The sequence below is a fragment of the Lepus europaeus genome, chromosome 14 (genome assembly GCF_033115175.1).
Source record: "Lepus europaeus isolate LE1 chromosome 14, mLepTim1.pri, whole genome shotgun sequence".
NCBI lineage: Eukaryota > Metazoa > Chordata > Mammalia > Lagomorpha > Leporidae > Lepus > Lepus europaeus.
In genome coordinates, this window is record NC_084840.1 from 44,684,586 (window position 1) to 44,697,938 (window position 13,353).

The following is a 13,353-nucleotide window of genomic DNA, read 5'->3' on the forward strand; positions in this document are numbered from 1 at the left end:
CCTTATGTATTATTTTTAATCCATTCCAACAATCTCTTCACTTTTTTTAAAGAATTTGTCTTTTTACTTGAAAGGCAGAGTGACAAAGGTCCATCTGTCATCTGCTAGTTCACTCCCCAGAAGCCCATAACAGCCAGGCTTAGGCCAGGCCAAAGATAGGAGCCTGTAACTCCATGCTGGTCTCCCACATGGGTGGTAGAGCACCAAGTATTTGCCACGTCTTCCACTGCCTTTACAGGTTCATAAGCAAGAAACTGGGTCAGAAGCAGAGCAGCCTAGATGCAAACCAATTCTCTGATTTGAGATGCCAACATCGTAAGCGGTGCTTAATCTGCTCTGCCACAACCCCAGCCTCTAAGATGACTTATTTTAATTGGTATATTTAGAAAATTGACATTTAAAATGATTACTCATAGTTGTATTAATATTTACAATATTTGTTACTTCATTATTTTTTGTTAGTTTTGTTCTGTCTCTTTTCTTTTTCAGTTTGCCATTTTACACATTCTTATTTTTCAGTGGCTGTTAGTGTTTTCTGCTGAGTTTGCAATATGGAGTTATGACTAATCCAAGACTACTTTCAGATAACACTGTACCACTACCTGAGTAGTGCAAGGAGTTCTCCCAGTTCCTCCCTCCTCTCTCCCATCATCCTTTATAGTACTCATTTTACTATCCTTCGGCATATTTCATTTCTGTTACAGCATTTTTTTTATTTCTAACATTTCCTTTTTATCAGTTCTTACATTTCCATCTCTCTACTTAAAAAAAACAAATCTGTTCTTGCATGTTGTCATCTTTTTCCATTAGAGCCTAAGCTTATTAATCACACTGAATTTCTTGTCTGGTGTTTCCAGCATTTGTACGATATCTGAGGTTCAGTCTTCTTCTGACGCTTAGTCTACTTCTTCAAACTGATTTTGTCTTTTAGTATGCTTTGTGATTTTGTGTAGACAACTTACATGATACACTAGGTAAGGAAATTAAGAAGTCTGTAGCATTAAGTTTTATGTTTCACTGGCTAGAAGTCAGTCTTTTTTTTTTTTTTTTTTTTTGTAAAACTAAATGTAACAGGGACCACTAATTCTCTCCATTGCCTTTGGGTTTCTCCTTAAATAAGATTTGCAACATGGTGCTCTTTGAGTTGTGTGTGCCTATCACTGTATAGAAGCTTCATACTGTGTGTTGGTAGTTGGGGTGAGGGGAAGTTTTCACAGTGCTCTGATTATGTCAGTCTTTTACTGACACTGAATCCCTGGGTTGTGTCCTTTATGGTTTGGCTTTATTTTTGTCTTTCTAGATAAGACAGGGATCCTGAGGTAGCTGGAATTACATATTTTCTTTCCTGCATATGGAAGGCTACTGAGGGCTGGAGTTGGGTCTTTTTTTTTCCCTAAAATTCACTAGACCGGGTTAAACCCCGGCTCTCTTTAATTTATCTTGAGGATAGACCTGCTCAGAAAAACAATGTTCTGGGTGTAGCTCACAATGGCAGGTTTCCCTCTCTTCCTACCAAACTTCCTACCAAAATCCTGGGGTGATTTTTCTGTGCTCTTCATTTGTGAGAATTTGATAAGATTCCCGGAGGTAAAGCTGACAAATATTTTGGAGCTCCGCAAACTCTCCCACAACCCCAGAATATTTAATTTTCAAAATTGTGAACAATAAGCCTCCCACAGCTCATGAATTATGGTTTAGTTTCCCACCTTGTACCGGTTCCTGCAGGGCTGTCTTAGGGTTCTATGAGTGAGATTTAATGTGTCCACTTTGTTTTTCTCTCCAATTTGCAGGAGCTTGCCCCCCCCCCCCTTTTTTTTTTTGACAGGCAGAGTGGACAGTGAGAGAGAGAGACAGAGAGAAAGTTCTTCCTTTGCTGTTGGTTCACCCTCCAATGGCCGCAGCCGCCGGCATATCGCGCTGATCCGAAGCCAGGAGGCAGGTGCTTCTCCTGGTCTCCCATGCGGGTGCAGGGCCCAAGGACTTGGGCCATCCTCCACTGCACTCCCGGGCCACAGCAGAGAGCTGGCTGGGACAGAATCCGGCGCCCTGACCGGGACTAGAACCCGGTGTGCCGGCGCCACAGGCGGAGGATTAGCCTATTGAGCAGAGGTGCCGGCCAGCAGCTTGCCTTCTAATATCAAATACTCTGTTGTATCTAAGAAAACTTGTTGGTTTTCTATTTGTTCAGCCCTTTTCCTATTGTTTGTTAGACTGGAGACTACAAGTCTTACTGTTTTTGTTTAATTGTTTACTCTCTGTTTATGTCTCTAATTCCAGAGCCACAAATAGCAGTTAATAGTTTTACCCTATATCCACCCATGATTTTGGGTTTATACAACATAAAATAAATGACTGGATTATATTTTCATTAATATGGGCAGCATTGTTCCTATTTCTGTTATTGCTATCCTTTATATAACTTCTCCTATGTGATGGAAATTTTCCATTCTATTAATTTTAGGTTTTTCTTTCTTGTTTATGAAATGTAAGTGTTTTCAGAGTAAACTCTATGAAACCATGCATTCTAAGGATGGAGCAATAGCTCAGTCCACTGCTTTGTCCAATCAAGGGTGACTAAAAGCACACTCTTAGCAACACAGCTGGAAGTAGATGGGGCCAACTAATGTTACATTTAACCTCCATTGATGCATTTTACACCCAGGTTTAATAATCTAAATACCTAATGCAATGGGTGAAGCATTGCTAATATCCAGAGATGTCCATTTAGAGATGCCAAGTCAGCATCAGTGACCTGGCTCCAATGTTGCAGGCACCGTTTGCAGGAGAGGGTCTTCGAGAAAAATAACATCTTCTGTCAAAGCTTTATCTGGACAACCTACATCCATGGACGTGTTTGTTGAAATAGCCAGTCTCTTGTCCATATTATTCTGGAATGTAACATTAGCATTCATATCTTCTGTTACCTTTTCATATCCTGGTTGAGTGTTTTTCCTTCAAAAGAATGTTCATTGAAAATAAATATTGAGGAGTTACTCATTGATAAACTTGACAAAAATTTAATTAGATAATATTTGTTTTAGATGACATCATTTTGTGCTAATTTAGCAAGTTCATTGAAATTTGTCCTGTCATATATAATCTTTGAATACAGTATAAACTTCATTATAATTTAATATCTTTATGTGTATGTTCTTTTAATCCATATTTTTATGATAAAAATCATGATAAAATTATTTCTTTATAAAACTATATTGCTGTTCATTATTATGTTACTGGATCTATATTCAACCAAAATTTAGAACATCAAAATAGATGTTACCAAATTAACCCTAACAGTTGATTTTTAGAAAGCTGTTTCAAATAAGAAATTATTAATGCTATGTGGATTGACATTTCAGTAATATTTTCTTAAAGAAATGTAAAATTAGAAGCCAATGAAATTAAAATGACTTATTTCCTAAGAATAGTAACCATTAAACTTTTTCAAAGTAGTGGATATTTAAAAATTATTAAAAATAATTCTTTGCTGAGTACTATCACTAAAGAAACTCCTGAAAATAAAACACATATTGTTTTCATAAGATGGAGATATCTATATTGTAACTTCATGCTTTAGTGGGTTATAGTCATAGTAAGAAACAGCATTATATGGAGCTCTTAAATAATCCTCCTATTTTTTCCATTGGCACTGTGGAAATTCCTGGCTAGCATGTAATTGTTCTACTCAATATATTGGTGATATTTAAAAAATATAAACTCATCAAATATTTTCATTAGTTAGTGAAGTTGACCGCAGTTAGTTTGAGGTAATGGTAGGATCAAATAATAGGATAAGGTATGTTGACATATGCTGGGGAATTTGCTTGTAGTGGGGAGGGGGTAGCATGGAGTTTTTTGTTGTTGTTGTTAGATTTACTTATTTATTTATTTGAAAGTCAGAGTTACACAGAGAGAGAAGGAGAGGCAGAGAGAGAGAGAGAGAGAGAGAGAGAGAGAGAGAGAGAGAGAGGTAGAGCAGGAGAGAGGTCTTCCATCCACTGGTTCACTCCCCACTTGGCCACAACAGCCAGAGCTGTGCTGATTTGAAGCCAGGAGCCAAGAGCTTCCTCTGGGTCTCCCAGGTGGGTGCAGGGGCCCAAGGATCTGGGCCTTCTTCTACTGCTTTCCCAGCCATAGCAGAGAACTGGATCGGAAGTGGAGCAGCTGGGACTCAAACCAGCGTCCATATGGGATGTGGGCACTGCAGGCAGCAGCTTTATCCACTATGCCACAGTGCTGGCCCCAAGCATGGAGTTAGAAGAAGCAGAACAAGAAGAAAATCAAAAAAGGGACAGGCATTTAGTGCAATGGTTAAATCACAGCTTGGACACGTGCATGCCATATGAGTGCCTGTGTTCAAGTTTCAGTTCTGCTTCTGTTTCCTGCTGATGTGCACTCCAGAAAGCAGCAGGTGATGGCTCAAGTAGATGGATTCTTCACAACCATGTGAGAGTTCTTGGTTCCTGGCTTTAACCTGGCCCAGTCCTGGGTATTAAAGGCATTTTTGTAGTGAGCCAGTCGATGGAAGATCTCTTTCTAAGCCTTTCAAATGAAATGAAAAATAAATTTTAAGAGGAAAGAAGAGAGTGGAAAGTGCATGGGTTTAGCAAGAGCATGTAGGATTCACTGAAGAGTAAAGAACAAAAAAGAATAAAGAGACAAGAAATAGGCTGGTGCCACGGCTCACTTGGCTAATCCTCCACCTGCGGCGCCAGCACTGTGGGTTCTAGTTCCAGTCGGGGTGCCGGATTCTATCCCGGTTTGCCCCTCTTCCAGGCCAGCTCTCTGCTGTGGCCCGGGAGTGCAGTGGAGGATGGCCCAAGTGCTTGGGCCCTGCACCCGCATGGGAGACCAGAAGGAGGCACCTGGCTCCTGGTTTCAGATTGGCGCAGTGCACTGGCCGCAACGCGCCTGCCATAGTGGCCACATGGGGTGTGAACAAATGGAAGGAAGACCTTTCTCTCTATCTCTCTCTCTCTCTCACTGTCTAACTCTGCCTTTCAAAAACAAAAAAAGACAAAAAATAAGCTCCAAAAACAATAAAAATGAATACACTGATAACTGAAATACACAAGAGAACCTAAAAAAATTCAAGGAAAATTTAATTATAAGTTTATTTTGGTATAAAATTTTTTGAAATCCATGCACAGTTACTTAATAATACACATTTTACAAGAAATTTTCAAAGACTCCTTGCATATGCTAAAGATAGAGGGTAAAACAAAAAAATGAAGTGATTAAATGTTTGGATAATTTTGTTTTCTGAACTGAGTTCTCTGGAAAAAAATTATAAAGTAAATATAATAAAAGCATTCCTTTTTAAATCATTTTAATATAAATAGGATTTATGCACAAAGTTAGATTCTGTATAGTTGGATGGTAATCAACAAGTTCAGTTGGAACCTCCACTTATTTTTAATTTTGAGAAATTGAAAATGTTTGCATGGATTAGAGAGTGAAGTATCTACCAAACCCTTAACCTGAAGTCTGTTTGAAATGAATGCTTGTGTGTGAAACTGAAAAGTCAGCTGACCCAAATTCCTTTCATACTGAATCTTAGCTTATTTCATTTAGTTGCATAATCAGTATAAAATCTGAATTTTTCTTGGGAAATATTGCCTTTCCAAAATATTCAATTTGATTATGATTTTAATCTCGTATTTCAAGTTTCCAAACTCTGGAAAAAGTTTTCAATTTTTCATTAGTCTATGTTCAACTTGATTTATTTTTATTTTGCTTTATTTCTGTTAATAGTTGAATTTTTCTACTTATCTGAAGTGTTTTATACTGATGGACATTGACAACATGCTTAATTTCTGGCAGTGGAATATTTTTGGAATGTCAGTTTAATATCTTCATATGTTATGAGATGAGTGATATTATCTCTTCTTTTGATAATTACATTTTGGTTCAATTTTATAGTTATAAACTCACAGTAAGAGCATAAGATAAAGGCCCCTCTGGCCATCTGTTTCTTCAGCACTGCCTTTTCTTCTGCATTAATCCCGGATAGTTGCTGTTAAAGTGGGAAAAGTTTCTGCACATTCTTTTTGTTTCTGCTATAACGTGAGTGATTTGTACCCATAATAAAACCCTAGTCTAACATGGGCAACACAAATACTAGTTTTAAGTCCCCTAGTTTTTTAGATGCTTAAGATGGCATACAGAAAATGGTAGGACAAAATCAAGGAAGGTCCTGTTAAAGATAGGAAGGATAACATGGGTAAATCTATTTTATAACACAGTTTTTGCAGATTAAAAAATGTGATTGTCAATGTGTTGAGCTATCATATAGACAGATTTCATGCTTTCATTCACTAGTCACAAGGAGTTCTTCTGGTTGCTGCTTTTTTAGGTGTATACAGTTGAAGAATCAGGACTAAATATCCTGGTGTGGTCAGTGGTTGGAAATAAAAGAACTGGCTGGACGTATGGACATGTATCTGTCTCCAGTAACGGTCCATTTAAAGTGGCATTTGAAGCTGATTTGGGTGGAAATGAGAACATCTTCATTGCCCTTGATGACATCTCTTTCACCCCAGAGTGCATGTCTGGAGGTAAGTGATTCTTTCAGAAAACAGGATCAAGTATAGTCTTCTAATATCTGAAATATAGAAGAATTGGGGATTCTGAGGAATTACTGTATTTTCAAGTCCACTCCTACTCATACATTGAAGTTGGTATAGGTAGTATGCAGAGAAGTTTCCTGCCCGTGAATTTTGCCATGAAATTTTCATGTCCTCTAGGCAACAACAACAACAACAACAAAAAAACCCTCTGCACTAATATTATTAAGAAACTGTGAAGAAATGTAGGTAATCAATGTGGCTTTATTGTCTACTTGCTTCACACCCAAAGGTTCACAGTAACTTTATGAGACCCCTCAAGCCATCTGTTATCTTTGAAACTATCTTCTCTCCCCATGTTAACATTTCCTTTCCCTAGGCTAGTTTTCTTAACCTATTATAACTGTGCAATATAGAATGCTTGTTCTATTTCAAAAAGAAAACAGAAGTTCTGTCATAAACTACATTTCTATGAAATCTTCCCCTCCATTGAAATCAGAATTTCTATTCCCTAGGTTGCTTCTGCTTAAGTGAGGCTGTTTGTTCTCTTACAAAATATTCATTTAAAAAAATATTTATCTGAAAGAGGTAGAGGAAGGGAGGGAGGGAGGGAGAGAGAAAAAGAGAGAGAGAGAGAGAGAGATATCAAATGACCTCAATGGCAAAGGCCAGGCTGAACCTAGGAACCTGAAACACCATTTAGATCTCCTATAGGTGGCACTTGGTCCACCATTTGTTGTTTTTCTTTTTTAAAAAGATTTTTATTTATTTATTTATTTATTTGAGAGGTAGAGTTACAGACAGTGAGAGGGAGAGATAGAGAGAAAGGTCTTCTGTCCATTGGTTCACTCCCCAAATGGCCGCTATGGCTGGGGCTGCACTGATCTGAAGCCAGGAGCTTCTTCTGTGTCTCCCATGTGGGTGCAGGGGCCCAAGGACTTGGGCCATCTTCTGCTGCTTTCCCAGGCCACAGCAGAAAGTGGGATTGGAAGAGGAGCAGCTGGGACTAGAACCGGCGCCCATATGGGATGCCAGCGCCTCAGGCAGAGGATTAACCTACTGCACCATGGTGCCAGCCCCTGTTGTTTTCCAAGGTACATTAGCAGGGAGCTGGACAGGAAGTGGAACAAATGGGATGTGACCAGCACATGTATGGGATGACAGCATTGCAGGCAGCAGTTTAACTCCTTGTGCCACAACACCACCTCGTCTTGATTTTTAAAGTATAGTAGGGTCATTATCTTTGTTTCTACCCATGCCTTATTTAAAATGTTGGTTTTAGAGCCTTATTCTAAAGTTCCCTTTCCATGGTAGGCATTTGGCATAGTGTTTAAGACAGTAGTCAGTCCCACTCCTGGGAATTTACCCAAGGGAAATGAAATCAGCATATGAAAGAGTTATCTGTACCCCCATGTTTATTGCAGCTCAATTCATAATAGCTAAGATATGGTATCAAACCAGATGTCCATCAGCTGATAGCTAGATAAACAAATTATGGTATATATACACTATGGAATACTTCTCAGCCATAAAAAGAATGAAATCCCATCTTTGACAACAAAAATGGATACAAATGGAAACCATTATACTAGTGAAATAAGCCAGTCTGCAAAAGACAAATACCGCATGTTTTCCCTGATCTGTGGTAACTAATAGAGTACCAAAATGTAATGTATAGGAGTGAAATAGACATTTTGCCATTCAATGATTGTTTACAGCCTTATCTCTACTGTTCAGGAACAGTGATTTTTTTCTTCTATCTCTTGAACTCTTTGGGTAGGGTTAATCTTATGAGTATACAGGAAAAATGAAAGTAGGTAATTATAAAAATAAGAGGGAATAGGGAGGAAGTGTTGGGGAGCATGGGCCAGAGGGAGAATAAGGTGGGAAGTATCACTATGAGATTTATATACCTTAAATAAAATTTTAAAAAGGCATCATCACCCCGTATCTGCATATCTAGACTTAATTTTAAGTCTCCTCCTGATCCTAGCTTACTGCTAGTTTGCACGCTGGGAGGCAGCAGGTGATGGCTTAAGTACTTTTGTCCCTGCCACCCATATGGGACACCTGGATTAAATTTCCAGCTCTTGGCTTTGACTTGACCTGGCCCTAGACATTTACAGGCATTCGGAGAGTGAACCAGCACATGGGACACCCCTGCCCTGACCCACTTCTCAGATTAAAAATAAATTAAAATTAATTATAAAACAGAAGAGTCCATTCCTTCAAGGACACACATCTGAGTTCTTACCCTCATGGTTTTCCTGTGGAACCTACACTCTATGCAATCTCAACTTCCAGGTTAAGCAGTCTGCGTGAAACCTTGAGCTCTTGATTCCAATAACCTTCATCAAAGTTCTTTGTTTTTTAAACTTTGTTTTTAAAATTGGTTTGTATTTTAAAGGCACAGTGGTGGAGAGAATGAAAGATAAAGAGTGAAAGAAATTTTCCATCTGCTTTTTCACTCCCCAAATACCAACAACAGCCAAACCTAGGCCAGGCTGAAGCCAGGAGCCAGAAACTCTACCCCACATGCATGGCAGGGGCCCAAATAGTTGAGCCATCCATCTTCTGCTGCTTTCCCAGGTGCATTCGTGGGGGAAAAAAAAGCTGAAAACTTTTCAGGAGTTGGATCCAGTATGGAAACTAAGTGTCTGAGAACAGATGCCAAATAGCAAATAATTATTTTCAAAGTGAATATCTACAGTTACTAAAACTAATATAAACAGAAGAACATGACAGACATTCCAAATGGACATAAACATACTTAAGTCCACTTATATCTGTGAATATATTTGTACACATGTATGTATGCACATGTAGAGAGGTTATGTGAAACTGTGAAGCTGCTCACTAGTGATTCAAAGGAGAGAGCTAGAAAGTGGACTAGTGACAACAAGAGAAAACCTCCCTAACATTTCATAATGTTGTGTGTTTTTCCACCTTCAGAAAACTTTTGATTATATGAGGTTAAATGAAGATAGAATATTTATGCAATTGCAGTCATTAGCAGTGGCATCATTATTCTTGATTAGGAAGGAAGCCTCTACGATTGTGGCAAATAGTGACGTTAAGTAAAAATATTCTCTTTCAGGGCCTCAATATGGTGTTTCATCAGCTCTCAATTTTCTTTTAAGTCTGCAGCTTCTGTAAGTGATTTGGGAAGAGCGGACTCTGAGGATATGGCATGCACCTCTCTACCACTGTCTATTTTCTCTCACTTTTTTTTTTTTCAATTTTGTGTATTCCATGAGACTTCTGAGTTTTCACTCATGGCAGCTTTCTTACAGCAAAACATATACCCTCCTTCCTACCTTGTTTTGTCCCCCATAAGTCCTTTGTCCCTCTCTACCTGGTCAGAACTCTCCTATTTCCTTCCTTCCTTCCTTCCTTCCTTCCTTCCTTCCTTCCTTCCTTCCTTTCTCTCCTTCTTTCTAAGATTTATTTTTTTTTATTTGAAAAGCAGAGCTACAGTGAGAGAGAGAGAGAGAGAGAGAGAGAGAGATCATCCATTCACTGGTTCACTCTCCAGAATGTCTGCAACAACAGAGCCAAGCCCAAACAAAGCCAGGAGCTTCCGGGGCTCCTGCACTTGTGCCATTCTTAGCTGCTTTCCCAGGTGCATTAGCAGGGAACTGAGTCAGAAGTGGAGCAGTTGGGTCTTGAACCAGCATCCATATGGGATGCTGGCTTCCTAGGCAGTGGTTTTACCCATCAAGCCATGGCACCAGCCTCTCCTATTTTCTATACTCAAAAGGGAATCTCATCCATCTTTCCAGGAATATGTTCACTCGCAGATACATGGAAATTAGATGTTTTTCTGATGGTTCCCCCACTGAGGTGTCTAGAGTTCAGTGCCCCCATAGAAATGACTAGGTTTTAATAAAAAAAATCAATATTTGGATAATTTATGAAGGGCTCATATAGAAATATAACAAATAAACCAAAATTCTCATGAACTGAAGTGAAAAAATCACAATCTCCCCCACAGTTTTTATTATATATTTGAATGTTGTTAATAAAATACCTTTTCAAATATAATTACCAATTTATAACTGATGTATATTTGCAATGAGTGATTTTACCATCTGTGTGACTCAGTAAGGTAGTATTTCCAATAACTTGATTTCTGCTCTTTAAACTGAAGTTTGATATGCACATCATTTTCCTTTTGAAACAATATATTTTGCTTTAAGTAAACTTACTAATCATAAAACTAAAAATCCATCAGATTTTCCTTAGGCATTTATGAAATCCATGAAAACTGTTTCACTGAATTTCACTGTAAATTATATGTATAAAATATTTTTATTGCTATAAGAAATAGATTCCCACAACTGTGTAAAAATAAATAAACAACAAAAGTTAAAATTCTTTGCCCTCTACAATATCAGGGTAGAGAACCACCTGCAGAAGTCAAAATGAAGAGGAGTGTGGTTGTCAGAGCCAAGTCTTAGTTCTGGGAATATTGAAGTTGGTTAATGTTGGTAGTTCCCAAACCTTTTATTCTTGGTGGGTTTTTTTCCTTGAAGATTTTCCTTTTCATTCTTCTAAGATTTGTCAGAAAACAAAAAGATAAGGTTTACTCTTATACATTTAGATAGAACACTGATGACCAAAGTCCTTTATGTACAATCTCATAAAACTTCTGAAGCAATAGGTTGGAAAACCATGGCATGCATATGAAATAATGATCACTTTAGTTACCAAATTATAGAAATATTTTCAAAAGTATCAAGAAACATATTTTTTTTTTTTTATTTGAGAGTCTGACAGAGTCAGAGCTCCATCCACTGATTCATTCCCCAAGGGTTCTCCATGCAGTGGCTAGACCAGATCTAAGTGGTGAACCAGTAATTCCATGTAGGAGCAGACAATAAATTTGAGCTCTGACCTGACTGCTGCCCTCCAGGCTGCTCAGCAGGAAACTGAAATCGGGAATGGAGCCAGGACTTACACCTAACTAACATCTTAACTGCTAGACCAAATATCCACCCTAGGGTTACATATATTTTTAAAAGAGCTTTTTAGTTTCTATTTTACTGATTTACATTTTTACTATTGTGGTTTATTACATCAATGGAGACAATTAGTCATTGTGTTCTTTAGCTTACCCACTTCAATGATCTAATCCCACATTAATTATCAAAGAAAGTCTAATCACTATTAGACTATTGATTTACTATGTGCTAGTGTAGAAATATTTATTGAATACATATCTAAAGCTATTAACTCCACTGGGCATTGAGATATCATTGCATAATCAAAGGGAGGTTAAAATTTGTCCAACTCTGACTTGGAGTGTCCTACCTCTGTATGAAATCAGATAAATACCTGGTGAAGGCACTGTTGTAATGATGGTAATAATGCAACTGCAATTTCTTGATGGCACCTATGACCCATGTAGCTTTAGTTGTGAAATCTTATGTTATTTCAGAATACTTTCTCCATCTCCCAAACTCTAAAGTATTTCTTAATGTGTTTCCTAATGAGACACATGACAGATGATGTTCATGCTATTTTTACAAGATTGACAAAACATCAGTGACTTACCTCTACTAGAGTATACAGGTTGGGTTGCATGAAAGTGAGAGTAATTTTATGGTTGCTACAGCCTTGACTCTGCTCCAATATACAGAGGATAAGTCAGTTGTAAACTACAGTATGAGATACACTTCCTTGTTGATTCTAACACACTTGATTTATTTTTTATTTATTTATTTATTTTTTGACAGGCAGAGTGGATAGTGAGAGAGAGAGACAGAGAGAAAGGTCTTCCTTTTTGCCGTTGGTTCACCTTCTAATGGCCGCTGCGGCCAGCACATCATGCTGATCTGAAGCCAGGAGCCAGGTGCTTCTCCTGGTCTCCCATGCGGGTGCAGGGCCCAAGCACTTGGGCCATCCTCCACTGCCTTCCTGGGCCTTAGCAGAGAGCTGGCCTGGAAGAGGGGCAACCGGGATAGAATCTGGCGCCCCAACTGGGACTAGAACCTGGTGTGCCGGCGCCTCAAGGCAGAGGATTAGCCTGTTAAGCCACTGCGCCGGCCTGATTCTAACACACTTGAAACATGTGATTGCCTCTTAAGGGGATCCCCCTCTTATCTCACCATAAGTCTAATGGCTTAAATTGACCATACACACTTGCCACCACACCACACACACAACTAAAATAAAGTTTAAAAAATAAAGACACATAGATTAAGTAAATATTGGCTTAAAAATAAACAAAGTTGCTCTTAAGTCATATAATAAATCTTGCTCAAAGTGAATCAGTACTTTCTTGAAGTATCTTTCTTCCCTCCTCTCTATTTATCACAGTTACTGACATTTGAGTATTCCCCAGTCTTTGCTTATTTCTTTTTAAAAAATCTTTAATGTATACAAACTTCATGCATTTCATATATATAGATCTAGGAACATAGTGGTCCTTAAGCACCCTAACCTCCATCCCACTTGCACTCCCAACCTTCTTCCTCCTCCCTCTGCTATTCCCATTCTTATGCATATAATGTCAACTGAAAATACATCTTTGCTTATTCATGGAGAGCTGCTTCTGCCTAAGAGTTTGCATAGTTTTCCCTTCAGAGTGCCAATTCATGTTCCTTCTGCATCAGAAATATTTTTGTGGAAAATCTGAGAAACAATCCAGCAAGGATTTAATTTAAAAGAACACTTTGATGATTGGATAGTGCTATAAATCAGCTTCTTTGGGAAGCCCACCCTGAGGCATATCTCTGTGGATTATTCACAAAATTCATAAATAGGGGGTGAGTGTGATAGCACA

The 13,353-nt window shown here is 38.4% G+C and overlaps 1 protein-coding gene across 1 annotated transcript in view; it reads left to right on the top strand.

Moving 5' to 3' along the window:
- Positions 1-13,353, top strand: part of MALRD1 (MAM and LDL receptor class A domain containing 1) — a 405,586-nt gene that overhangs the window by 332,941 nt on the left and 59,292 nt on the right. Inside the window, exon 29 of the mRNA XM_062210772.1 lies at positions 6,356-6,557. Within this exon, the coding sequence (XP_062066756.1) occupies positions 6,356-6,557 (202 nt within the window). The remainder of the gene's footprint in view (positions 1-6,355; positions 6,558-13,353) is intronic.